At 49.4% G+C, this 25,861-nt stretch overlaps 1 protein-coding gene across 1 annotated transcript; it reads right to left on the bottom strand.

The window, feature by feature from the left end:
- Positions 1 to 6,699: 6,699 nt before the first annotated feature.
- On the bottom strand, positions 6,700 to 25,175 carry IGF2 (insulin like growth factor 2). The gene is made up of 4 exons (NM_001030342.5): positions 24,599 to 25,175; positions 18,846 to 19,008; positions 12,254 to 12,420; positions 6,700 to 11,514 (listed from the first exon to the last, which is right to left on the bottom strand). Exons 2-4 carry the CDS (start codon positions 18,997 to 18,999, stop codon positions 11,272 to 11,274), a joined length of 564 nt encoding a protein of 187 aa, NP_001025513.1. The 5' UTR covers positions 19,000 to 19,008; positions 24,599 to 25,175; the 3' UTR covers positions 6,700 to 11,271.
- Between the last annotated feature and the right edge of the window lie 686 nt (positions 25,176 to 25,861).

The raw sequence follows: 25,861 nt of genomic DNA, 5'->3' as shown, positions 1-25,861 counted from the left end.
AGGAGTCAGTACTTCTCCAGTGCTGCAGAAACACCTCCATGGGGTCCCAAGAACCAAAGCAGAGAGCAATGTGGATATCACCTTTGTTTTTGCATGTGCTTGCTGCATTATATGGAGCAAAACCAGCAGGGTTGCTTGTAGTGTTAAACGTGAAGCTGATGTGCATAACTTTGCAAGGTCTGGCCTTGCTGAAATGCAAAATCATTAGACGTCCTCCACTTAGCATGCCTTATCTTCCCAAATGAAGACGTTATAGTAGTAAAATTTGGTGAAAATCAGTTTAAATTGATATTTAAACTAGTGAAGCACAAAAGAAGGGGGAAAGAAAGGAGACGTCTTTTGAGGCTTCTTGGCTCCCGACAGTACATGTGCCCTCATTTTTAGTTCAAACTAAATTAATCTATTAAGGTACAGGAAACCTAATTTCATATCTGACTCTTCTTGGTCAGACACTGGAATACCAAAAAAGGCAGCTAGGTCTTTATCACAATGCACAATTCAAGGGAAGTAAGAGGTATTATTCATGAGGGTGTGACGTGATGGCCGTGCTGATTCACTCTTGCACTCCAAAGCCCTCCCAGTATTTCCTAAGCCTTGGAGTCACATTTACAATGGTCCTTATTTGGTGAAGAGGGCTACATGTTTAGGCCAATCCTTTTCCCTCCCTGCCACAAGTTATTGTTTTAGGTGGGGTTTTTTTGTGTGTGTTTGTATTTTTTTCTTATTTTTATTTTTATTTTTATTTTTAAGATTAAACTCCCTGTGGCTAAGAATAGCTTCTGTGATTATGCGAGCAGCAGCAAAATGTAAAAAGAGTGTCAACAATGTGAATGTCACTGGAGGCAAAAATCCCACTCCACCCGTCGCGACACAGTCCACTTTGATATGTCTCCGGGTGGCGCTTGGCTAATTTTGTATCTTCCTCAGTGGGATCCCCAGCTGATGTGACAAAAGGGATAGCAAAATGAGAGCAATCATTTTACATCAAGTAATGCCTCTGGTACTGCAAACATGGTGATAATCAGAGACTGCCAACCCCAGAGGGCTATGAGCATTGACCAAGCTGGATGTTTTGTTCCATAACAGATGGCTTGCAATGAAGTACCCTGAGTCTTCAACTGATGGATTCTCAGAAGGTAGCTCCTGGTGTAGCCATGCATGCTTTGCTCTAACCGCTTGGAGAGAACAAGATAAAGAAGCTCCAAATACCTTGGCTCTTGGTTCTCAGCAGTTTCCCAGAATCAGAGTTGGAGACTCAGGACAGGAGGCCTCAAAGGACCAGGTGGAAGGATATGAAGGGAAGGCTAACAAGGCCACTCAGTTGTTATTTGGACACTCATCATTAAATGCTGTTTTTCAGGGAAGATGGGGCTGAGAATGGTTCAAACTATTGGAACTACAAACAAACCTTTTAAAACAGATCCCAGGTAGGATGGATAAAGTCCTATGTGCTTGAGTTTGCTGGGAAGCTGTAGTGGAAATGCTAAGTCATAGCCTAAACCAGTGATTGAGCACCTGCTGGGAATGCAGTGCCAACCCAGGGGAGCTCAGGTGTATACAATGCTCCTGAGTGACTGGAAGGGGTGGAACCAGGATCCACCCCCTCCCAGACCTCATTTAAGGGTTGGCAGTGCCTACCTGAATGTTTCCAAAGGTAAGCAGCTTCATTTTTTTTTTTTTTTTTTTTTTTTTTTTTTTTTTTTTTTTAATATATATATATGTCTATGGCTGTTGTATTTGAACAAGTCCTTGCTGCAGCCTAGGACTTAGCTGCTCTGCTGTTGTTGCTACACTTTTCTTTGCATTGCAGAAGCTGAGGCAGTTCATCTGAGACGTGCTGTATTAGCAGCTTCAGTGTTTTCTTACCCAAATGCCCGTAAGTATTCAGAAACCAAGAGGGCAAACTGGTGAACAGAGTAGAATTATAATTTAATGTAGCCATCTGGGTTTGCAACAGTTTCAGCATTGTCTGCTGGAGTGGGAACACACAGGACAAGAATGCAAGAGAAGTAGCCATGTGCAGAACCAGTGTTATTGCCAAACACTTGATGATATCAAGTGAGTCAAGTGATGGGCTACTTGGGAATTATGTGTGTTGATCTCTCTGTAAGTAATGCCTCCTATTTATTTCCATGGAAACTACAACAGATACAAAGAGCACGATAACAGTGTTTGATAGAGTAAATTGTCAGTGTTACAGAATGCTATTTTTCAGCACAGTAACCACCATTAGCTATGCATTTTTGCCTGTGATGAAAAACGATCTACGTGCTTGTAGAATCCATATAAGCATCTCATATCCACCACATCCCTTGGTAAGAAGATCCCCAGCTCTTCTACCTGTTGTACTAAGGGCCATCTCCCTTTGTTGAATTTTCAGCTTGAGTCCTTCTAGCTTTATTAATGCTGCCCATTCTTGCACAGGAAGAATCAGCACAACCTGTTCCATGCCTCACAAGCCCAGAGGCCTCTTGCATGTACCTCCCCGTCATTTCTTCTGTACCCTGAAGATACCTGTTCTACATGGTAAGAAACTGAGCTGCGGGGCAGATCTTGTATGAAGGACTTGTGCTATTTTTGTCGATGGCCTTACTCACCCTCGGACTCCAAAGGGTCTTGTTGCATCTTGTAGTCATGAATGAAAGCCTCCAGCTTGCTTAGAGCCTGAGTTCCAGCTCTAACGCTGCAAGCATCATGCTTTGGCAGAGCTATGGGGATATAAATAATAGCCTGCACTCCAGTATCAGGGAGGAACTGTTCCTAACTGTGCTGTACTCGCACAAGCCATTCCTGGAAGCCTCTTCATTTTCCCATCCTCCCTTGCACCTCCCTAACTTTGCCAATAACCCATGCTCCCAGTTTCATTTCCAGGGGTCTTGTGAGGTTATTCATGTCTACAACCCGCTTTTTGTAGGCAAACTTGTGAAGGCTTTGGCAGCAGCCAGCACCTTAGCCCTTTTTCCTCATTGTGTTGGCATGTAAATCCCTTGCAAGTGCCCAAAGAAACCAGGAACTTGCCACCTGCCTAAGTCTTGCTGAGTACCTACTAGAAGCATCGCGTGCTCACTACTGGCTGTGTGTCACTGTGACCTCTGAGCGCGCCATCCAAAATAACCTCGTGCATGCAACCAGGAATAGAAAGAAAGGAAGGATGCATTTTATGTAAATGTAGTCAGAAAGTCTGCAAGACAAATTGCTTGAAGTGGTTTGAAAGATAAAGAAAAATGACTCACTTCCAGAAGGAACTATTTCTGCTGGGCTGAGAGGAGTACTGTGTCTTAGACAGGTACATGGTTGCCATTACAAAAGGTGAATTTTTCTTACCATGTGGATGGACTGGAGGTTAATTTGTTCAATATATTGTCCAATGGACATGCAGGTGAGGTATGCTTTCTAACAGTGAAAGAATTCTGCAGCTGGAGGATTTATCAGTTTAGCTGCAGTGTGGTTTTACACACAGCTTTTGCAATAAGTGCTGCTATGTTCTCAAAAAAACCATGAACCTACGAGGCACGTGTTCCCAGGCAAGCAGGAATCACCCAACTAATTTGGAGTAACAGTATATTTAATTAAACGGGCTGCTTGTCATGAAGCCAATGAGCAGCAGCGCAGAGGATGGAGTGACAGTGACCAGCACAGGCAGCCTTGTCCCAGCAAGCACCAGTAGAAATTTCCTCTACCCCCGGGCCATCAGCTCCTCCAACAATGATGGTTCACTGATGTTTGCCAACGCTTCCCCGCAAATGCAGCTATTTGTGCCCTTATTCAGCAGGCAGACAGCAGTCACTTTTTCTTCCCCTAACCTCCTGCAGACAATTTCACTGAGTTAATCTATGGCTGTTGACAATATCAGGTTACCCAGGCTCCTACCAAAAGCAGGTTGTGGCCCATTTCTGAGAGAGACCAGCTATCATTCTTCACAGCTTTCACTACAGCACTCCTGCCTTTTCCAAAGCCCTGCTCCCTTCTCCGTCCATGGAGGACAAGAATGCAGTTTCACCCGGAAACCACCTTTCCCTTTTAAGCGAGTGCATTTCTGAGAGGCTTTGGTATTTCCCATCTCTTGATACCACATTTTTTCCACTGACTCCGCAAGCAGTGCCAGGAGCTTCAGCGAGTGCCTAAATCCATCAGCACACCAGGAAGCACAGGAAGCCAAACACCGAAGCTTCCCATCCCGTGTGCAGCCGAGGGGTCAGAGCCACTCTGCCCTGCGGCGCGACGACCCATTACTGTCATCCCCTCATTGCCAGGACAGGAAGGCGCTCTCAGCCCGGCTCCGGCGCCCCAAGCCCTCCCCAGGCCACCTCTTCCTCTGAAGACATGCCGCAGATGCCGGGGCTGGTGGCCGGGTGGCACAAAGCCTGCATTGTCCGCGCTCGCTGCCCGGAGAGGCGATCTAATTGTCTTCCCCTGCTCACAGCAACAATTTGCTGGCAGCGAGGCTTGTGTCATTATATAACTGGAGATAGCCTGACTTGTAAACAGATCTCCAGAGCATGTCTGTCTTGCCTTATTTTGGATAAACAATAAGTTCCAGGCTGGCTGATGATACCTTAGTGCTGTTTGCAAGGGCACAAAAAGCAGTGGCAGGGGTGAGGAAAGCCTTTGCAGGGGGCAGTTTCTCAGGGCATCACCTTCTTATTCATGTTGATAGGAGTCAGTCGGGCAATTCTGGGAGACCTGGGGCTTTGACAATTAACCTTGAGATTTTGTGGCTCCTTTAGCACTGTTTGATTTTTATGCTTGTATTTGTGAATTTTCCTTTCCCTCTTCCCATTTCCTAGCACTATTCTATGCTACCTGGGAAGGGCAAAAGCCATCCTCCTCTATTCCCATCCATGAGGGAACAGTTTCACGCGTGACTTCTAAGCCAGTGAAAGACTGCCTACTCACAGAGGATGATGTTCAGTCTGCTTCCTCCTCTCTTCTGGAGACAAACCCTACCAAAGAAACCAAAGCCTGTACCCTATTGGCCAAGCTTTCACGTAAGCAAAGGGAGAGATGCCCAAAGATGTCTTCTGCCAGCGCTCATGGGAACTGAAGCTAAAGTCATCACATTGTCATAGTCATTACTTCGCAGGCATGGGTTGATGGTTGTACTAGGTGAACTTATGGTCTTTCCAACCCTTATGATTCTATGATCTGTGCTCCTCACACTCCTTGGCAACCCGTAGGGATGCTCTGCTCCTGAGTTTGTAGAGAAGAAACTACTCTCCCTTTTTGGCTTTCATCTTTTATGCTTGAGCACATGGTGATATCAACGAACATGGATTCTAGTCTGGAAAGCTGCTTGCCACTGACTGCAGGGGACAATTTAATCTTCATGTTAACTTCACTGCTGGGCTTCCTAGATGGTTGTTTTGCTGCCTGAGCCTGAAGCAGCAAGTGAGGAAGGGGAGTCAAAAAGAGAAATTAACTCCCTGGGCTGAAATTTCAACCCTCTCTGATTTTTCTCTACAAAGGTGGAACAGGCTTAGAGGAAAGGGCTGCTCAAGCCTGGTCAGAGCCTTCCTGAAGGCAGGTGTCTGCAGTGCTACCCTTCCTGGAGAAGGAATAAATCTGGATATCCCAGCATCAAAAACAGGCTATTTACCTCTTTAAGAACATCCCCTTACTGCACCTTTCCTCTGCTCTCAATATTAAGTTTGCCTTTCCTCTCTCTTTCTTCTCTTTGCTTTTCCTGGGCCTCCGAAGATCTGGACACTGTGTCCCTCCCACAGAAAGAGGGTAGAAAAATACTATGAGGTTGCAGCCCTATTCTAGCTTGGCAGCTGCTGGTTCTGCGTGTCCATCTTCCTCCACTACTCTCTCCCCCACTGTTAGATTCAATTTCATAAATAAATACCCCACGTATTGACGTCATTATAGGCCTTGAGAAATAATACTCCTGCCGCTTTCTTTGCTAAGTGTGGGGAACGGAGAAGAGAGGGAGGAGGAACAGAAGCAACAACGTCTTGGAAGATGAAGACTTAATATTCTCCTAATCGCCTGCCTCCCTTTGCGGCTATGACCCAGCTGTGAAGAATACAAAGATTACCATTATCAGCGTGCCCTTGTGGCTTGAGAAAGGATAATTGAGTATCAAAAATTCCTATTACAGATGATTTTTATTAGGAGAGAGGATGATGGGGACATACTCTGTCCTAGAAGCTGGAAGGGTACCCTCAACAGTGTACCCCTGTGCTCCTGTCATGAAATTAAGAAATTTGTATCCAAAACGTGCTTACAGTTCATGTTTCTGCGTCTAAGACACCAGTGATGTTTCCAGCCATGTCTCATTGAAAATCTCTTTCCCTCACTTCATTTCTGGAGGTCAAGTGGCTGCTTCATAGACTAAGCTGTGACAAGTCAAAGCCAAGACCACTGAGTTTGTGCCTTTTTTTTTTTTTTTCCCTCAGTTCTAATATTACACTGTGGTACTCCTCAAGACTATGAAATAATTTGTGTTTTTATTGGTTTATTTTGCTAGAAGAATAAAAGATTCCCTTCTCCATGTCCTTACTCTTTGCCAAGCAAGAGCCTAGTCGGTTGGAAACCTCAGCTTTCAGATCAATATTGGCAGACACCAGGAGAAGGCAGGGAAAGAGGATCTTGCAGGGCTCTCTACAAAAGCTGATTTTGATGAGCAAGGCATTCCTTGGGATGCATGCAGCTGGGAGTACAGCAGGGAAGCAGGGAGAGAAAAGACACCAGATGTGAAAGGTTCTTATAGCTGATTTGCTTTATTGATAATGTATTACAAATGGAAAGTACAATAGGTGCACAATCTAGGAAGTGTGTGTCTTGCCTATTGCTTGAGTGCAGACAAGTGACATTGTTGGTGATGCATCAATGCCTTTCCCAGGCTTCCCCACAGCCATATAAAACATCAGTGGACAATAGTGTATAAAAAAATAAAAATAAATAAAAACAATTTAAAAAACCCACTTCTTAAAAACAGCATCAACATGAACAACAAATACAGTTCTTCCCTTTGTTTAGTGCAGCTAGGTACATCACCAAAAAAAAAAAAAAAAAAAAGAGCTTTTGAGAGCAGAAGGATGAAATGGATGAAGCTTTGAGGGAACAAGGAAGTAAAGGAATCAGTCTGTAGGCTCAGTCAATCCTGACAGCATTGGCACTACTTATTGAACACTAAGAAAACAGCTCAGCTGCTGTCTGGATTTTAAAATGAAAACTGATCTCAGAAATGGCATAGAAGAGTGGAAAAAGAAGATAAGTATATGATTAGTATTTCTTTTTTTTTCCCTCTCCTAAATCTCCCCATACCCAGAATAAGCCAAGACAGTGATTTACACACCTTACAAAGGTGTGGCCACCTCCCTGCAGCAGGCTGCATGCTCCTTCCTTTCCTCTATCCCAGTGGGAATCTCATGGGAAAAATACCCTCGGAGGTGATGCTTTATGCAAAAGTCTCTTGCCCTTTGCCTTCTGCAGAGCTCAGCAATAGCACTGAGATCAAGGGACTGATTTTTCCTGGGGCATCGAACACCATTACAGATTTCTCTGTTGGCATAGTTGTTTTCTTTTCTGTACCCTTGTGTGTCAGAAGAGCACAGAAAGTCACTGGATCAGACCGACTGGAGGTTTTGGGGTTTCCAGATCCACTCCAAGCTGTGGAAATCCTCCCCAAGGATTTCCAAGCTATGCCTGTGATTTATCTATTAACCTGCGATGGAGATTTGCAGGCAACAGAAGTAACTTGAGGTCCCTCAGAAGAAGAAAAGGTCCCATCTCAGCCAGTCTCACCCACTCAATGGACCTCACTGGACAAGAGCAGGCTCAGAGCTTCGTGGGGCTGCTTGATTCTACCCTTGCACACCAGTGTGCTATTTGCTGAGCCAGAGGGCACATTTTAAACAATTTCACACATTTCCAAAAAATTACCCCAGATTTATCACTCTGCTCTGGCCCCATGGCAGTTGAGGTGGAAAAGAGCCACTTTGTGATGTGTAGCAGCAGATACACTCCCACTCCTTGCCAGCATCCCTGGCCTCACTACCCAAACCTCAATGTGTATCTGTGTATTTGTCTCACCAATGCAAGCACCACAAGCACCAGGATGCAGAAGGTGTCAAGGTTGTTGGCATCCCAGGAAGGAAGAGAGCTCAGTGCACCCATGCAAGTGCCAAAGTGCCTAACTTATTTTATTTTGCATAACAGAGGGGATTTTGAGTGCTTTGCCCAAAGCTGGGGACACTTCCAGCAGCATCAACGCAGTGCTTGGAAATGGCATTGGCATCCTTATGGAGCTCCCAGCCCCAGTTGTTTGCTCGCTGTGGAAGCAGGCAAGAGATATGCTTGGAGTTTCACCTGTTTTTAAGTCATCTCTGAATGTCCACCATGACCATGATTTATGCGGGTGGGGGGGGAGGGGGGAAAGCAAAAATGGAACAAATATGCTAAACAACATTTCCAGCAGCAGCCACCAGAAGCTGCAATTAAATCAGTCCTCACCCGACAGAAGGACACCCACTCCTGCAAACAAAACTGAAGGTCAACGACAGGTGCTGGGGTGGGGACAGGAACAGACCCAAACTGTCTACACCTGCAGTGAATTGGAAAGGACTTGAGATTAAGGTCCCCTGTTGTTTGGTGTGGCCTTCTCCCCACCCAACTCCAACCCCAAGAGCAAAAATAAACCAAAACTAAAAGAAAAAAAAAATCAGGCTTTGTATTCTGGATGGATATTTATTTGTTTAACTGGTTTTCTTTTTTTTTTTTTTTTTTTTTTCATTTTTCTTTTTTTTTGGTACAAAGCATCCAGGAAAGCTTTTACTTCTCTTTTTAAAAAATAAAAACTAGGTTTCTTTTAAAAAAAGACACATGGAAAGGAAGAAAAAAAAGAAAGTCAATTATTTTCAATTGCTGTTTTTGTTCTGCCTTCCCGCCCCACCCTCTTCCCTCCCCCCTCTCCCCCCCTTTAATTTGGACCAATTTTCATTCTTTTCCATATATATTTAATAAAATAAATAAAGGATTTTCTTTGTTGTGTATTGCAGTGCCATTTTTTTTAAACAAAGGCTTCATGGCTCAACATTGCAAGGTAATAACAAACAAAATGATTATACATTAAAATCCTCCCTCTCTTGAGAATCCCCCAGCCCTCCCCTCAAAACCACGAAATAGAATACAATTCAAGTAGTCTTTTTTTTTTGTTTGTTTGTTTGTTTTAAATGTATGGATATATAAGACAAAGCAAGTACAGAACTGGTTAACAGAGTGTCCCCATTTTATTAGCAAGTGAGAGTATATCATAGGGAGATGTAATTGATTCCCCCCTTTTTATGGTTCCTAGACAGATAATATATATTATTTTAAAAACCAACCTATTTTACAGCCCTCTGCCCACCTCTCCAACCCATCTGCTCATTGAGTCCTGAGCCTCAAGCAAGAGGCTTGCCTTTTCCCTGCCTGTGAACCTATCCCAGCCATCAGGCAGGAGGCCACCACACTGATGGAGGTCACCAGGTTGACAAAGGCCACCATGATGATGGAAGCCATCCGTGTTGATGGAGACCATCCATGCTGATGATGGTCGTCCATGCTGACAGAAGCCATCACGCTGATGGAGGAAATATGTTGATGGAAGCCACCATGTTGACGGGGACCGTACATCATGCTGACCAAGGCCATCACATTGGTTGAGGCCACCATGCTGATGGAGGTCACCATGCTGACTGAGGCCGTCGCATCGGTGGAGGCCACTACGCCAGGGGGGACGCTTGCCCCATGGTGGGGAGGGTCCCCATCATTCCCAAGGGCCATCCTCCAAAGCCTTGGGCATGGGGCAAGAGGAGGAGGGCAGGGGGTTCTGCAAGAAGGACGCAAGGGGCAAGAGAAGGAAAAGGAGATGGAGGGACATGGGGCTGGCACTTCTGCACAGCGAGCAAGCTGTCAGGGTTGAGAGGATGGAGAAGCTGATCTTCACCAGGGTCCATGCAGAAGCAGGGCCTGGAGTTGTAACCGGCAATACCTTCGCCATTCAGAATAGTTTGTATCTAGAACAGTTCCCTTTTAGTCTAAATCATTGTTTTTTTTTCCTACAAAAAAAAAAAAAAAAAGAAAGAAAGAAAGAAAGAAAAAAAAAGAATGCATGTAGATGTATTTCTGTGTGTGCGTGCATCTGTGTACATGAGTGACAGCCAACTAGCTCATATGGTCATGACCAAGCTATATTTCAGAAGAGAAAAGAAACACATTTATCACACTTTTCCTAAAACGAAAAGCTAAAATTTCAAGTTCAGTATTCGCTATCTTGTCCTTCCCTCCCCACCCTCCCTTGCTATTTCTGGGTTTTTTCCCTTCCAACTTACTTTAGCACCATAACACATTTTAAACATTACAATCCCTCTTCAGATACTACACAAAATGTCCCATAAAAATAGTGCTTTTTTGCCAAAAAAGTTATATAATATATTATATATATAAATCAACTAAATCCGTGGCAAATGTGCAATGCAGACGCCTCCTCCATTTAAAGTGAGCATCAGCTCACTTCTTTTTTTTTTTTTCCCCTTTCCTTTTTCTTCTCTCTCTTTCTCTCTCTCTCTCCTCTTCCTCTCTTTCTCCCGTCAGCGATGGTTTCAAAAAGGTGCAAGTCGATTTGGAATCTTGTAATTAAGCACACACACAAAAAATGCAGATGGGTCTCCTCGGAACTTCGTCTCAGTTACGTTTTCTTTTTAAAGGTGCAAAAAAAAAGTTATAAAAATAAGAAAAGTTACCAACGAAAAAGAAAGAAAAAAAAAGTTGGGCGGAAATGAGGCAAAAAAGTTACATCCCTCAACATTTCTCCCCATTTGTTTTTGCTTTTCACTTTATTGTCAAGAAAGACATGGAATGGACTCTTCTTCTTGAGAAAAAAAAAAAACTTAAAAGAAAAGTTAACTTCATATCCTTTTTCCCTCTTGCTCTTTCTTTTGTCTTCTAGTGTTGGCACTGGGGATGTCACACAGCGCCCGGCAGCAAAAAGTTCAAGTGCCCAACTGTCCCTTCGTAAGTACAAGGCTTGAAAAATACTGGGTGCGCGAGGGAAACGAAACAGGCCTGGGAAACGAAACAACCCTCCCCCCCACCCCAAAAGGAGGACGCTGCACACGGCTGCTGCCATCCCCTCCTTGCTTGTGTCAGTTGTTTGGTTGGGGCCGGAGCGGCGTGATGGTGCCTGCCGCCCCGCTCCTCGGCTCGGGGACGGAGGGGCTCAGGGGGGCCGAGTCTCGCCAGTCTCTCCCCAGGAGATCACAAATCGAGCCGGCTGGTCACAGTTCATTCCTGGGGGCCGGTCGCTTCAGGGGATGCCCGCGGCGCTGGGGGCCGCTGACTGGGCAAGGAGATGAGGGGACGATGCATCGCCCTGGCTTCCTCAGCTGCTTGCAGCCCCTCCGCCTGCCACCGGTACCGACGGGCACGCAGGATGCCTGGCACCTCCCGCTGCAGCCGCTGCGAGCTCTTCTTCTGCCACACGTTGTACTTGGAGTACTTGGCATGAGATGGCTTCTGGAAGCTCTCCTGGGGAAGGGAGAACAACACAGTGTCAACACAAGGTGGGTTACTGACACTGCCCTGGGGCTTCCTCTACTCATTGCTGCTCGCCCATTTTACAGGTTCTATTGGGTCCCCAGCACAAGGAGGACGTGGACAGAGAAAGGCCACAAGAATTATTAGCAAGCTGGAACACCTCTTCTATGAGGAAAGGCAGGGAGAGTTGGGGTCACTGAGCGTGGAAAAGGTTCCAGGGAGACCTTGCTGCAGCTTTGCAGTATATACTACAGCTGGAGTAAAACCTTTTATCAAAACTGTAGGGACAGGCCAAGGGGCAATGGTTTTAAGCTGAAGGAAACTGCACATAAGGAGGAAGTTTTCCACAACAAAGTGGCAAGATGCTGGGACAGGCTGTCCAGAGGAGCTGTGGGTGCCCGCTCTCTGGAGGCATTCAAGACCAGGCTGGATGGGCCTTTGGGCAACATGACATAGGAGTGGGATGTGTCCCTGCCCATGGTGGAGGGATGGACAAGATAATCACTAGGGAGCTCTTCCAACCCAAATTGTTCTATGATTCAACAGTTAGAAGTTTGTTTTCTGCAATTTCTTTGACTCCTCAACAGCTATAAACACTTCAAGGCTCTGCATGCTGCCTTGGCTGCAGAAGCAGCAGATCATAGAGCATGCAGCAGTCCTCCCCCACCAATGGTTTCCCTTTTCTCCTCTTTCTTGCTTCAGGGAGCTAGCAGCCCGAGTGCAGCCCTACCTTGTTGAGGGCTGGGAGGCCCGCGAGGGAGGTGGCGGAGAGGTCACGCTCTGACTTGACGGACTTGGCACAGTAGGTTTCCAGCAGAGCCAGGTCACAGCTCCGAAAGCAGCACTCCTCCACAATGCCACGGTTGATCCTCCTGTTATTTCGTCCCACTGGTCTACCTGTAGGGGTAGAGACCTGAGCATTAGCCATCAATATAGACCATAGCTTCATCACCCTTTACCCGTTGCCTTGATGGCATCTCTCCTGCAGTGACCACAGACTGGTGGGTCCCAAGCTGGCACCTTCACAGCCTCATGATCATTGTATTTCAAAAAAAGCAGCACTTCTCCCAAAACACTCATCTCCTTCAACATATGCCTGCAAAATGCCTGAGTTTCCCATGATTACTTTCCTAGACAAACGCTCTCAATGCGGACGGGGCTCACGGTGTGCGCACGACACTAATTAAAGGCACTCTCTATTGCTGTAATTTATTCCCTTCCTATTGCTCCTTAGCAAGCCCAGCGCGGACGGCAGTCCGGATGCAGACGCCGCACCGATTACCACAAATGTCTGCGATGTTGATCCTGGCAAGAGAGTTTTATTAGAAAGAAGCAGCGCGGCGCTGCGGCTGCCAACCTCTCTCTGCCGTGTTGACGCTTGGGCAGGTGAAGCGAACCAACGCGGCTAAATTTTACCAGATGGGACAGCTTGTAGACAGCTGCAGAAAGAATACAGGCCCATGATGGCATGCCAAGAATAGCTATTAAACTTAATCTTTTAATAAGGGTTCCTATCCCATTTCTTCCTGCAGAAGGATGCAAAAACCAGTGTCCAGTGCAGCAACAACCAAGTGCATCTCGTGTCAGTATTTAAGTACAGACAAAACACTCCAGAAGGAAGACTTAGATCAGCTTCATTTTGTTTCTTCCCCTCTTGAAAGAACATCAATGGGTAAATTTGGATTTTGGGTGCAAAACAAATGTGCTTGGGAACACCAACGTCCAAAATGTATAATGGTCCCAAACTAGATGGTTTTCTCTGGGCCTTCATACACAATGCCAAGGCAAGGGGCTGAAGTGGAGGGGACCAGTGCCCACACTGGAGCAGAGGCCAGGATCAGCGGGGTTGCAAATGAGACCCAGTACCACAGCCCAGCTGGGGGAATGTTGCTTTGGCCCTGTGTACCACCCATGATACCTCCATGTGCTCCAGATGAAGGCACTCAAAATCTTAAGGCTTTGGCTTGCAAGGTGTTGACTGATTTCCTAATGGGGAACACCATTTGGATGGCCACCCAAACTGCCCCAGGACAAGATGCAAAGCCAAAACGTTTTCTGCATGTGCAATGCAGCCTGGTGCATGCAATGCAGCCCCGTGTGTGTGATGCAGGCACATATGTGCAGTGCAGCTCTATGTGTATAACACCAGCATGCAAAACACACCGTGACCTTACCTCAGCACACACTTTGCAAAAGCAAAGCCCTGGCAGCACAGCACCTGCTATCTGTCAAACTCAGCCCTCACTCCATTTGCAGTGAGCCCTCTGCTCTGCTCTGGAGCATCACCACCGCACACTGAGGTCACGAGAGCAAACGCAGCATCGGGTGCATTGCAATAAAGCAACTGACTCATACCACGCAGCCCACCCTTGGCAGTCATTTAAATGCTTGATTTTCCACATTCTTCTACATTCCACTTCTCATTTTGGCAATTACCTCTCCTTTTTCTTTTTTTAACTCTTTATTTTTACTACTTCTCTGGAAAACTTTCAGATGCGACCTTTAGCCAGCTACATAGGAAGGTGAGAAGGATGGTTCCATCTGAGCGAAGGCTCGGTGATGGGAGCACTGCTGGGAGCTTATTTTTCTATCCTTAAAATGTTCGTTGCCAGCAAGCAGTCTGGGTTGGGCCCCCCCTTGCAGTGCAGGTGGGTGAGTTGAGTGTCCACTGCCATTCAAGTGACTCCAGGGCAGGCAATCTGGGTGGCAACGTCTAGCAGAGAGGGGGGAAGGTGAGACAACCTGAGGCCATGTGCATGTATTCTTCACATATGTATGCCCGCAGTAGATGTCCCTGTTCATTGCAGGGGAGTTGAACTAGACAACCCTTAAGTGTCCCTTCCAACTCAAACAATTCTATGATTCTAAATACATACTGTATGTATATGATACATATGCATCAAAACCAATGCAACCACCCCACACCAAGGGCACTGTTTGGGAGAAGCAGCCCTGGGCTATCAGCACCCCTTGCTTTGCCCACCCGTGGGCATGTCCCTTGCCCTCCAGCACTGCCCTTGCTCTGTTGCATAAAGTCCGTACATGCCATTCCCCTTGCTGGCACTGCCGCCAGCATCCCTGCAAGGGCCTGGGGGGGCACATCTCCCATTACATAATAGTCTGTACCCATCGAGCCAAATGCCAACCCCATCCTCTATGGGAACGCTGCTGCAGAGGAAAAAAAACAGGCAAACATAACAAACAGGGATTTAGCCTCAGAAAGCACCTGGAGATAATAACCCAGGGGAAAAGATGCCAGGATATTTCTAGTTAACGGTGATATTGCTGCTGACCTGGATTGGGGAAAGGGTTTTGTTCCATAGCACAATTTACACACAGACTAAAGGTTGAATTCCTTGGCTCTCACCCACCAGCAGCATCTCGCTTGAACATCATTGCCAAAGCCAGGACGTGGTAAAGCAGGGGGTGAAGCATTTCATTTTGCTCCCCATCCACTTCCCATTTCTGCAATTACTGCCTTCCCCTAAGACATCATGCTTCCTCCTGGCCTTCCCAGGGGGCTTGGGAAGCAGATGTACTCCTTGAGAAACTATGCTCCACCAAAAACCTCTGCCTGCTTGTGCCCTTTGGCATCATGCTGTCCTGATGGAGGCACCGAGCATCCTGGGGGGAACTGGTGAGCACTCCCAATAGGGATGGTCAAGCATCCTGACGGGACTTGCTGAGCATCCCGGCAGTGCTCCTGGGACACCCCAGGGGTGGGGGCACCTAGTGGGATGGGACAGTCCCTGGATCGTGGCACCGAGGCATGTCCCCACCTTCAGCTCCCCTCTCCTCCGGTCCATCAGGCGGCAAGCCGAGTGGAAGGGGACTTTGGGTGCAAACAGTCCCCACACCCCTGGCGCAGGAATGTCGGGAGCAACAAGGGGGCCTTTGTGCAGTGCTGTCCCCGTCCCAGTGCCCCCAGCCTGGCCCTCCCCTAGCCCCGGCACTGCGCTTTCCCCCCTGCTTTTTCCTAGTATTATTCGCAGGAGCAGCGGCACGCAAGAATGTGCCCCGTCAGCACAAGCGGCCGCAAAGAGCTAAATTCTTATCAGCTGTTGGAAAGGAGGAAACAGGAGCTGTTGTTTACAGAGAAGTCGGACGCCTCTCCCCCCGCAGTCCCTTCTCCCTTCCCTGCCGATGGTGCATGACAACAAATTTGCCGCCGGGACTTCCTCTTGCCCCTTTTTTTTTTCTTGTTTTCTTTTCTTTTTTTTTCTTTTTTTTTTCCATGCTCAGCATCCATCCCCATGGCTGTGCCATTGGACAGCATCATCTTGCCGGCACCTGCAAGCCTTTGAGTCATCCATGGGGATTGCTGCAGGAAAGGGAGAGCAATGCAGTGCCTGCAGCTGAGGGCTCCAGCCTCCTTGGAGCTGTTCTTTTACAGCCCCAGTGCTTGGTGGCATCACTGCCGTGGGTCTCAGATGCAACCAGGGATGTGGCAAGGGCTTGCCATGGGACCAGTGGTACTCATCCCCAAGGGTGTGCCATGCGAAGTGTTGTCTCCTTCACAAACAAGTCACATATAACAGCTACCTCAAGACTTAAAGGAGGTCTAAGTAGCAAAAGCCATACAGTGGAATGCCAATGGTGCTGAAACACCCACATTATAGGATTTGGTAGGCAGTTTCAACGTCCTGAGCCCCAAGCGTCAGCCCTCATGGTATTTCCAAGGGCACCTGGTAGCTGGGTTCATGCTCTATGCCAATGGGCAGACAGGCATCTCCATCATCAGGGTGCACCTTCCTCAGTCTATGCTGTGTATTTCCCCACCCTGGAACACCAGGGGTGTGAAACAGTGCAGACACACTGCATCCAGATGCAAACTGCTGCATCTTGGAATAGGGAAGCTACACCTTATCTTATATCACTGCTGCAGAAGAAAACCAGTGGCAGATTTCCATGCCATTTCCATTTTTCTCAGGATTACCAGGCAGCTGCTTGAAGCAAGCCCTTTTCAGCATGCAGATCCACCTGCATTTGTGAGACAAGGCCATCAAAGTCATCTACCTCATGTATGAAACACACTGTTGGCACAGGTTTGTCCTCAGGTTGCACTTCTCATGCCAACAGCAGGTGGAGAATTGGTCAGGACAATCCCAGCCTCAGTTTTAAAGACATAAACCAGGACTGTGAAACATCAACATGCCCTATAGAGTCTGTGCAGTGGGAATAACATTTGCCATGAGAGGTCAGGAGTGAAGATTAATGTGGGCAGAAGAATTAATGTCTTCACTGGACCAAGTGATGGAGCTAGAGGGAAGAAAGAGTTGAGCTGGGGATGACCAAGACCTTCATCAAGTAGAGCCAGTGACAAATGTACATTCACTGCAGCCTTGACAGATGCTGAAAAGATGAAAATACGGGACCGGTGGGGTTTCCTTCATCCCCCAGTGCTTGAGCTCTCCAGAAACATTCAACAAGAAGAAGGAAGGACATAGGTGAAAAAAGAAGAGCAAGAATCCCCTTGTGAGCACCAGACTGGTCACTTGGCACAAAGCTACATTTCTGCCTTCAAAAGTGTTTTTATTTTGGACTGAGAGGATGGGTTATTCGAGGTGAAAGGAGGTCGGTTTGTCTGTAAAACAAAAGCCCCATTCCCTTTCATCCCCAGAGAGGGGGAGGAAAGAAAAGAAGCAAGGGAAAAGAGGTGGATGCTCGTCTATAAAGAGAGGAAGAGATGTGAGAGTGGGACAGGAGCTTGCCACAGATATGGAAGGTGAAACCCACTCCTCTCACCCCAGCGTGGCTCAGTGATAGGAGAAAAGGGGAAGATGAGAAGAGGAAGGGCAGCTATGGTGCAAACCCCCCGCTAGGCTCAGAGTGAAAGGAAGAGTGTTCCCAGAAAGATTACATCACTAGAACAAAGCTATCACCTTCAGGGCCTAGCTAGAAGGAAAGCCACCTGCAATGCCACCATCCCTGGGAAGTGATACAGGCTAAAACCTGGTGGCTGATGGAACATGCAGCCTCTCCTTTCACAGCCTATGGATGGAGTAACCCTCAGCCAACTGCAGTCCAGCCTGGCTAGGTACAGAGTTGTAGTGGAAATGCGAAGTCATACCCTGAAGCAGTGATTGAGCACATGGTGGGAAGGCAGGGCTAACCCCGGGGAGCTCAGCTGCATGCAATGTACCTGAGTGATTGGAAGGGTGGAGCCAGGATCCACTCCTTCCCAGACCTCATTTAAGGGTTGGCAGTGGAGGTAAGGGGATCCTGCTGGAGATCCCTGCCTCCCTGAGGTCTTCTGAAGGTAAGTGGATTCTTTCTTTTATTTCAGTGCTTGTGGCTGTTGCATTTGAGCAAGTTCTGACTTGCTCTAGCCTGGGACCTTGCTATTCTGCTGTCACTGCTGTACTTTCCACTGTATTACAAGGGTCTTCTCCAAAGCTTGCAGCATCTCATTCCCTGTAAATGCTAGAGTAGGAATAGAGGGAGGGTGGCTCTCAGGATCCCTATATTAAAAAAACAACTCTACATTACTCAAGAGTGATCATATATTATTGTAATGTAAGCTTCTCTAGAGCAGAGGCAAGGATGCCAGCTGCAGCTGCTACCTGCATTGTTTTCCCTTCTGCTTTGTCTTGCATCTCCCTTATAGTATATTATGGAATTCAGTCAACAGTGGGTTGCAGGACATGAGCTCTTGCCTCTCCCATTCAAGGAGAATACTATAACACCATCAGAAGGCATCAGACCTAAGGCATCCTCATCTGCTCATGTATTACCAAATATCCCTCACCTTATTCCTCCTCATCTACTACTTGAGCTCCTGTGCTGCTAATATGTATAGTTCAAACCTCAAAAACACACTCAAGGAAAGTGTGTTCCAGGCAACACCCTCAGAGACCCCTGCACTCTGTGGACAACAGCAACACTGCAGTTTTTGGCACTGGCTATGCTGTTTAGAAGGTCAGACATCAGTGTCATCAACAAGTAGCCAGGAGACCACCTGGGAGAGGTGGGAGTAGCTCAGAACCAGTGGATATATCCAAGCAGAGCCTGTCTGGGTTTAAAAACAAGCCAAAATCCCAGCTTAGCAGAAATCCTCATTATTTTGAAGGCTTACCCACATCAACAGTGAGCCAACCACTTATCACCACTGCCTAGCTACATCTGAGCATGGATCTTGCTTCCCCATTGAACCATCCCTCAGCTCATCGCTCATCTTGCTCCTCTTCTCACCATGGACAACACCACCTTAAAAAGCACTGGGGTGGAGAACCTATTCTCCCACCCCAACCCAGCTCTATCTGCATCATCTTGGCACAGCATTGAGGCAGGCACTGAGCATCCTGTAAGTATGTAGCACTTACTGAAGTAGAAGCCCCTGTCCCCACAGACGAACTGCAGTGTGTCCACCAGCTCCCCACCGCAGAGGGTCTCCGCCGTGCCATACGCCGCAGCTGAATCCAACGCATAGGCCAGGAAGGCCAGCAGTAGCAGCAGTATCTGCCTGGCAGCACACATCCTCTGCACCTGGGGAGAGAAGCAGGGTGTTAAATGGAAGACTGGCATGTCCTACCTGAGTACATGCTTCCCCAAAGCCAAAATGAACCAACTTTCAGCTTGTTTTTGGTGAAAACTAGCTTTTGCTGGGAAAATAATGGCCTTCTTCCCATGCACACAGAAGGCACTGCTCAGGCAATTAAGGGGCTGATTGCATGAGCTATGTTTGCTGGTGAGAACTGGAACCAGAAAGACACTGAAGGAGCAGAGTGGTCCATGGGAGTATCAGCGTGAAGATGCTACTACAGCACTGCATGAAAGAACATCCACATACGTCCCTCAGTGATGAGCATCACTGCATTTATACAGCCAAATAACAATGGTGGCCAAGAGGAAAGCAAAAAATTAAGAAGGGAATTGTGTCAAAACTGCATTCACCCATACTGGTTGCTAAAACTCAAGCAGATCATCACCTCTCCCCACTGATGCTCAGCCAAGGCACTGGGTTTCACCTCCCATTTTCATCACCATAGCATCTGAGCAACTCGAGAATAATATCAGTTAATGAATATTATCTCATCCCCACGGGATGCTCGGAGATGGAGCCGAAGCCTGGGATAGATTAAATGACTCACCCAAGGTCACAGGGGAAGTCTGCAGCACAGCCAGGAAATTAGCCCAGCTCCCCTGGGGCCCTGCTGCGGCCCTGCCAGCAATAAAGCCACCCTTGCCACCAACTGCTATGAGCACAGGGCTCCAGTAGTGTCTGTGGTCCCGACTTGTAAGCTCTCCAAAGCTGCTGAGACCGTCATCACAGCACCACCTGCACTACTCGAGTCATGGCAGCATCAGCAACGCAATCCCCTCCTGAAAAGCCAATGATTATCCTATGCTGTTTTTGTACTTTTTTTTTCCTCTTTTTCCTTTATTTTCCACATGCACATGATGCCCAAGTGGGACATCAGGATGCCCAAACTTCTCCCTGCCCCCAGGCTAGGCACTGTAGGGATGTGCCTGGCCTCCAGCATCTCACCTCCTCCCCCTGTCCAGCAATGCCCCTGCTATGGTGAGGATCCATTGGGGTGCATCATCTGCAGCAGGACTGCTTTGGCCCCAGCACCTCCTAGCTCAATCTTTTGTCAGCAGGGTGATATCTGATGCCAGGGAGACCTGATATGTTCTACTCATTTGCAAAACACCAACTACTGCAAAACTTGTGATGCAGGTGCAAGCCTTGCCTCCCTCCAGCTCTTACTGGTTGTTGAAGCCTTAAATACCAACCAAGAAGCCCCCCTCATGCTATCTATGTGGGATGAAGCCATGAGGATAGCAATGTTCCCAATACTGACACCGCACTGAAGGAGACCCAGCATAAGCCCTTCCTTCTCAATTCAACTGTTGGGTACTCAGTGCTTTGCCTCCACAGCCCCCTTGGGGCAGGAATATGAAACCCTCTGAGCCTTACATGTGCATGTGTCTTCCATCACTATGGCTTAAGCTCTGTCCAGCATTGGGAGTCAAAGCCATCTGAGCCTTCATATTTATTGTAAAGCCTCTCTCATGTAATGGGCAATGAAAACAATGTGGTGTTGGTGTCTCCTGAAGGATAAGGTCCCTGCAACGCTGGAAGAATGCTACATCTATCCAAGTTGCATCTTTGCAAAATGCAGTTGAGTCAGTCGTACTGCCATCCCTCAGTAAGTGCATGGGGGAGGTCATGCATCTCTGCATGCAATTTCAACCAGGATAGAAAACAAGTAGGCTCCTATTCCTCCTCTTGTCCACAGTGGCACATCTGGGACCAGAAAACTGCCATGGGCATTCAGTGATGCACCCACACCACACAGTGCTCTCTGTGTACGGGGAACCCTGAACACCTCTCTGCAGTCCTGCAGCAGACAGGTCACACCGGTGGTGGCACAGCTATGGAGGGGGGTTCCCTTGGAGCAGTAGCACCAGTGTGATGGGAGTGAGCCCAAAGCAGGTCTGCAGCAGAGCTGCCCTCTGGCCTGAGACTGCCTGAAGGATTTGCTGAGGATTTGCTGCACGATCAGCTGGAGAGGTGACTGTGGTCCAGCTGCCGGGGAGTCAGAAGCCAAGAGGCTACAGTGTGCTAAAAAGGCCCAGTTGTCAAATCCCAGATGAAGGCTCAGGCATCCCTCGCATCCAGGCTTGTGCTGAACCAACCTAACCACAGTGCCTCTCTTCGGGGCACCATCTCCCCAAAAACGGATACTGAACCTCCTGTCTGACCTAATTCCTTCTTCAGTCTGGCCTTCATTACAATTCAATATGAACGGAACAACGTGGGAGGGAATTGACAGATGGCCCAGTCTGCAAAATTTGGATTTGGACAGCAAAAATAAAAGTAAAAAATCTTGCTCTTTGTGGAGCATCTAAAATGGCAAAAAGTTTTCAGTCCAAACCCAACAGCATGTGCAGGGTAGGGGAAAAAGCAAATTTTTGCATCTCATCTTCCATCACCCTTCCAAAAAAGTGAGCAGATTGGATGTCTTTCTACTGCAGAAGATGCCCAACACTTGTGCAGGAAGCAATGCCTGCAGCCAGAGCATCTCCATCACAGCATGCAGCTGGAGACACGGCATCCCTTGCATACTGAAATGTGCGCGTGAGGCCATACAGGTTTTGCCTACATATGTGAGATGGACCGTGTTGATGCTGTGAGGGGAGAGGGGATGCAATGCATGTCACAGACATCCCTCAGAGAGCAGGCTGCTGCTTTATGAGGGCAGGAAGGGTCCCCAGCCCTGCCCACGGGCATGGTGATGCCCTCAAGAGCCAAAGAGCAAAGGCCAGCACGGAGAGGAAGGTGCCTTGGCAGCCAGAAAGCAGCTGGGGTGGAGGAGCTGCCCATGGTACCCAAGGGAGAAGAGCCCATGTGCTGTGTCTCGGTCTGGAGCATCCCACATCCCTCTTGCTGCCTCAGCCATGTGCACCTGGAGCTTCCCAAATCCTTATGCCTGGAGCCTCCAGGCTGCAAAAGCTTCTTTCTAAAGAAGAAAGGGTATAATCCCAGCTTGAGGGAGGCAAAACTTCCAACCACTGAGGCAGATAAAACCCAACCAGGCTGAAGGGTTTTGCTGCTCAGCTCTAATCACTGGGATTGAAAAAACATTTAAAAAAAAAAAAAAACCAAAAAAAACCCCACACAACTCACCATTCTTGGCACCTGGCTCGTATGACACTTATATGGCTGAGCTTGGCAATGCCGCCTCTATTTTTAGCCCTTGCTTTTTTGTCTTCACAACTTGTCCCCATCAGCAGCCCCGTGCCAGGGGTCACCTTTCCATGCCCATGCCCCATAGCCAGCGCTGCCGGAGCTGCAGAAAAATCAGGCTCCGAAAGGTGAATGGGGTATTCAGTACCATTTACTCACCCCGCTGGGGAGTATTGCACAAATTTTGGTAGGCGGCCCAGAAACGTTTGATTTATGGCATGAAAAAAAGGAAATGCAATCTTGCTTAACTCTTCTAAAGACAGCTGGCAGGACCCAGGGAAGGGATTTAAGTCCATTTTAGTAGCCTCACTTAACTTCTTTCTTTATTGTTCCTCTCTCCTTTCTGCCTCCACGTCGAAAACCTGGAGCGTATCAGGGAAAGTTAACAGCAAGTTAAGCTGTTAAATCAGAAATTGTGGTGACTGGAGTTTACTGGCAACTGATATTCCCACAACACGTTGAACTTGCTTTATGTCTTGGCATGGATGCCTTAACCCTTTCGGAACCACACTGTGGCCCCTACACAGATTTCTTCCCCCATCCCTCCCGATCCCCTCATTCTGCATCTCCCTGCCCCGACAGCCCCAGCAGCCTCAAAAAGCAGAGCCAAGCTGGAGAGGAGCGGGAGGTCAGCCCCAGGACACGGGCGGGATAGGGTGGGCCACTTCCAGCACTCGTATGCGATTCTGGAGCTGCACCAGCGCCTTGGTCCCTCTAAAAATAAGACCTCACCTGCTGTGTTTGCTTTATTTTAAAAAAGAAAAGATGTACAGAAGTGCTTTTCCTTGCGAGGCCAGCTCCAAAGCCTATAGGAATCAATGGAAAGCCACGAACCGACACCTCCGAGCCTCTCGGTCAAAGCGGCAGCCCCGCGGGCAGGCTGCAAAAAGGATCACCTGTCAGAAAGGGCCCCGGGACACACACGCAGCCGCCTTCGGGCTCTCCAATTTCATGCGGCAGTGGGAGGGGACCCGCGGTGTCAAATCTTTTATCCCTTAATGAATTTTCACAGGAGCCGGGATAGCCCCTTTGAAAGGCTGAGTGAACTTGTGTGGGTGTCGACACCGCCAAGCGAGATTTACAGCTCTGACCCGTTCACCCCCACCAAAATTGTCAAGTTGGGTCCAAAACAGTTCAGCAGAGCTCAAATCAGAAGTGTCAGTCAGTTTTATTCCTCCAGATGTCCTTAGCACAAAGTCACCCCTACAAAACCCATGACCCAGGCTCCTCAGCTCCGCTGTAAATCACGCCAGGAGGAGGAGGAACCAACCCAACGCGCTGAGCCCTGCGGAGCGAAAGAAGAAACCGCACACCCGCACACGCAACCTGACAACAAATAAAAACAAAGAAAGCCAGGCCTGGGCCTCCCAAGCTCAGCCCGGCATCGGGAAGAGATTGCGGGCTTCCCATGGGAGGGTAGGAGGCAGCGCTGCTCTCCAGGTGCCCGCCCCGACCTGACGGTCACAGCGCACCGTGACCACATCTACTGGTACGGTTGTGCGGAATCTCCGTTTCCTCATGTGCCCCAATTCCCCACTGCTCAACGGAGTGCTAAAACCCTTCCAAGTTGCTCTCTTAAAACAATTACTGTAGGGAAAAGCAATTGGGAGGGAAGAGAAAAAAAAATAATAAAAAAATCACACAAAGTCGAGGGCTCCATGCCAACCATTAACTCTCACTCCATTTTGGCTTCGCTCTCTTGTTTTTCCTCTCCGTATTTTTATCCCTCCGAGACCGAACGCGCCGCGCTGTTTTTCGGAAGAGTTTAACGATCCCCCCCGCTCTCGGAGCCGCGGAACGGCCCGTCCCTTCCCCGCGCCGCGCCGCCCCGTCTCCCCGCTTCCAAAATCGCGCCGCGCAGCGCCGGGGGGCCGCGCAGCGCCGCGACCTCGCATAGCCCCGGCCCCGCGGCCAGCCCGGCCCACGCACGATCGCGGCTGCCCGCACACGCGCGCTGCTGCCGGCCGCCCCCCACGCGGGACCGCCCCGCGCCGCCCCCCGCGCGCAGAGGGGCGCGCAAAGGGCGCGCAGCGCTCCCGCCGCCATCGTCCCCCCGCCAGGTGCGCGGCGTCCGCGGGCCCGCGTTCAAAACAACCGAAGCGTCGGGGAGGACGCGGGCAGGGATACCCCCGGGGCTGCCCCGCACCCCCGCGGCGCGGCTCGCAAGTCGGCGACGGGCAACGCGGCGCGGGCCGGCTCTCGGGGTCCCTCTAGCGACACGCGTGGGGACGGCGGGCGGGCGGGCGGGCGGCGGAGCCGGCGCGGCTCGGATCGGCTCGGCATGGCACGGCACCGGCATCGCGGCACCGGCACCGCGCGGCGCTGCCCGGTTCGGCACGGCGCTGCCCGGCGCGGCTCGGCACGGCTCGGCGCGGCGCTTACCTTGGCGCTGGCGCTGCCGCTGCCGCTCTCAACTTCTGTCGGCGGCGGGCCGGGGAGGAAGGCAGGCTGCCGGCAGCGCTCATCCGTGTGTGCCCCGGCGCTTGCCATGCTGCTGTCCGGCCCTGGCAGCGATCGCGGCTCTGGCTCGCCTTCCCCGCGCCCTGGCTCGCTCTCCTCGCTTTGCCTTTTGGTATGTCAAGTCCCTGCTTGATTTGGTCTGGAGGATGTTATTTTGTTACGATCAGGTATTTTGTTATTCTAGAGAGCAGGCGAGCGCTTCCCTTTTCTTTCTTTCTCCTTTTCTTTCTCCTTTTCTTTCTTGTTTTTCCCTCCTTTTTTTTTTTTCTTTTTCTTTTTTTTTCTCTCTCTCTCTCTTTTTTTTTTTTTCCTCCTGGTTTTACCCCCTTTTCCTTTTTTTCCTCCTCTTTCTCTCCTCCTGCCTTGACTGCCCCTTGGGTGGCTCTCACTTTTTGGTTGTTGTGGTGTTTACTGACTGCGTCCCCTGGCTGGGGCTGAGGGGCCGGCTGCCTGCTGCCCGCTGCTCCCGGCTGGCTGCCCCACGAGCGAGGAGACGGGCAAGGCGCTTTAGCTGCCCCCCTTTTATACCCCCCCAATGGGCATGCTCTGACTTCCCCAGCGAGCACCAGCCCGGCCACGCAGCCAATAATGTTGCAGAGCGATCCCTCCCTCTTTCTCCCTCCCTTCTTCGTAACCCTGCGAAGTCCAGCTCGGGGAGCGACGGGAAGTTTCAAGCCGCAGGCTTTCCCCGCCCGGGAGGGGGCTGCAGTCCACCCCTGCCGGCCGCTGGGTGGGCTGGGGGCCGCGCATCCTCCGCCTCCCCCCGCAGGTGAGGGCGGACGGCTGGGGGTTGCGTCCCCAACCCCTGCCCGAGGTGCTGGGCCGCCTCTCCCTGCCCTCCAGGGAACCGAAACCACTGTGGGATGATCGGAAGCAGCGGGATGTGGCCGTGCCAGCCCTGCTTTTGGGTCCCGCTCTGACTGCGCTCAGGGCACAGGTGGTTGTGCCATCCGTCCTGCTCTGTGCCGGCCCCGCAACATCTGCATGGCAGTTGCGGGCACGCAGGGGTGCTGGAGCACGGCCCCCCAGGTTCACACCGGGGCTCTGCCCTGCGTTACACACCACTGTGTTGGCAGATGCAAGCCCCGCTTTGCCTGCACACGTCTAGGGACAGCACGGATGCCCGTGTTGCACGGGGACGTTTGGATTTGGCACCCCATGGTACCTCCTGACAGCAGTGTCTGC

Source organism: Gallus gallus, chromosome 5, assembly GCF_016699485.2.
Source record: "Gallus gallus isolate bGalGal1 chromosome 5, bGalGal1.mat.broiler.GRCg7b, whole genome shotgun sequence".
In the NCBI taxonomy this organism is placed as follows: Eukaryota; Metazoa; Chordata; class Aves; order Galliformes; family Phasianidae; genus Gallus; species Gallus gallus.
The sequence above is the reverse complement of the archived record's forward strand: the minus strand, read 5'-3'. Positions and strand labels throughout refer to the sequence as shown.

What these genes read in the sequence shown, in the direction of transcription:
- IGF2 (NM_001030342.5), bottom strand. Translation starts at nt 18,999, where the DNA reads ATGTGTGCTGCCAGGCAGATACTGCTGCTACTGCTGGCCTTCCTGGCC. An exon ending in GGACAGGGGCTTCTACTTCA is followed by an intron (nt 12,421 to 18,845) that starts GTAAGTGCTACA and finishes CTACCCCTACAG; the next exon opens with GTAGACCAGTGGGACGAAAT. An exon ending in GCCTCCCAGCCCTCAACAAG is followed by an intron (nt 11,515 to 12,253) that starts GTAGGGCTGCAC and finishes TCCCTTCCCCAG; the next exon opens with GAGAGCTTCCAGAAGCCATC.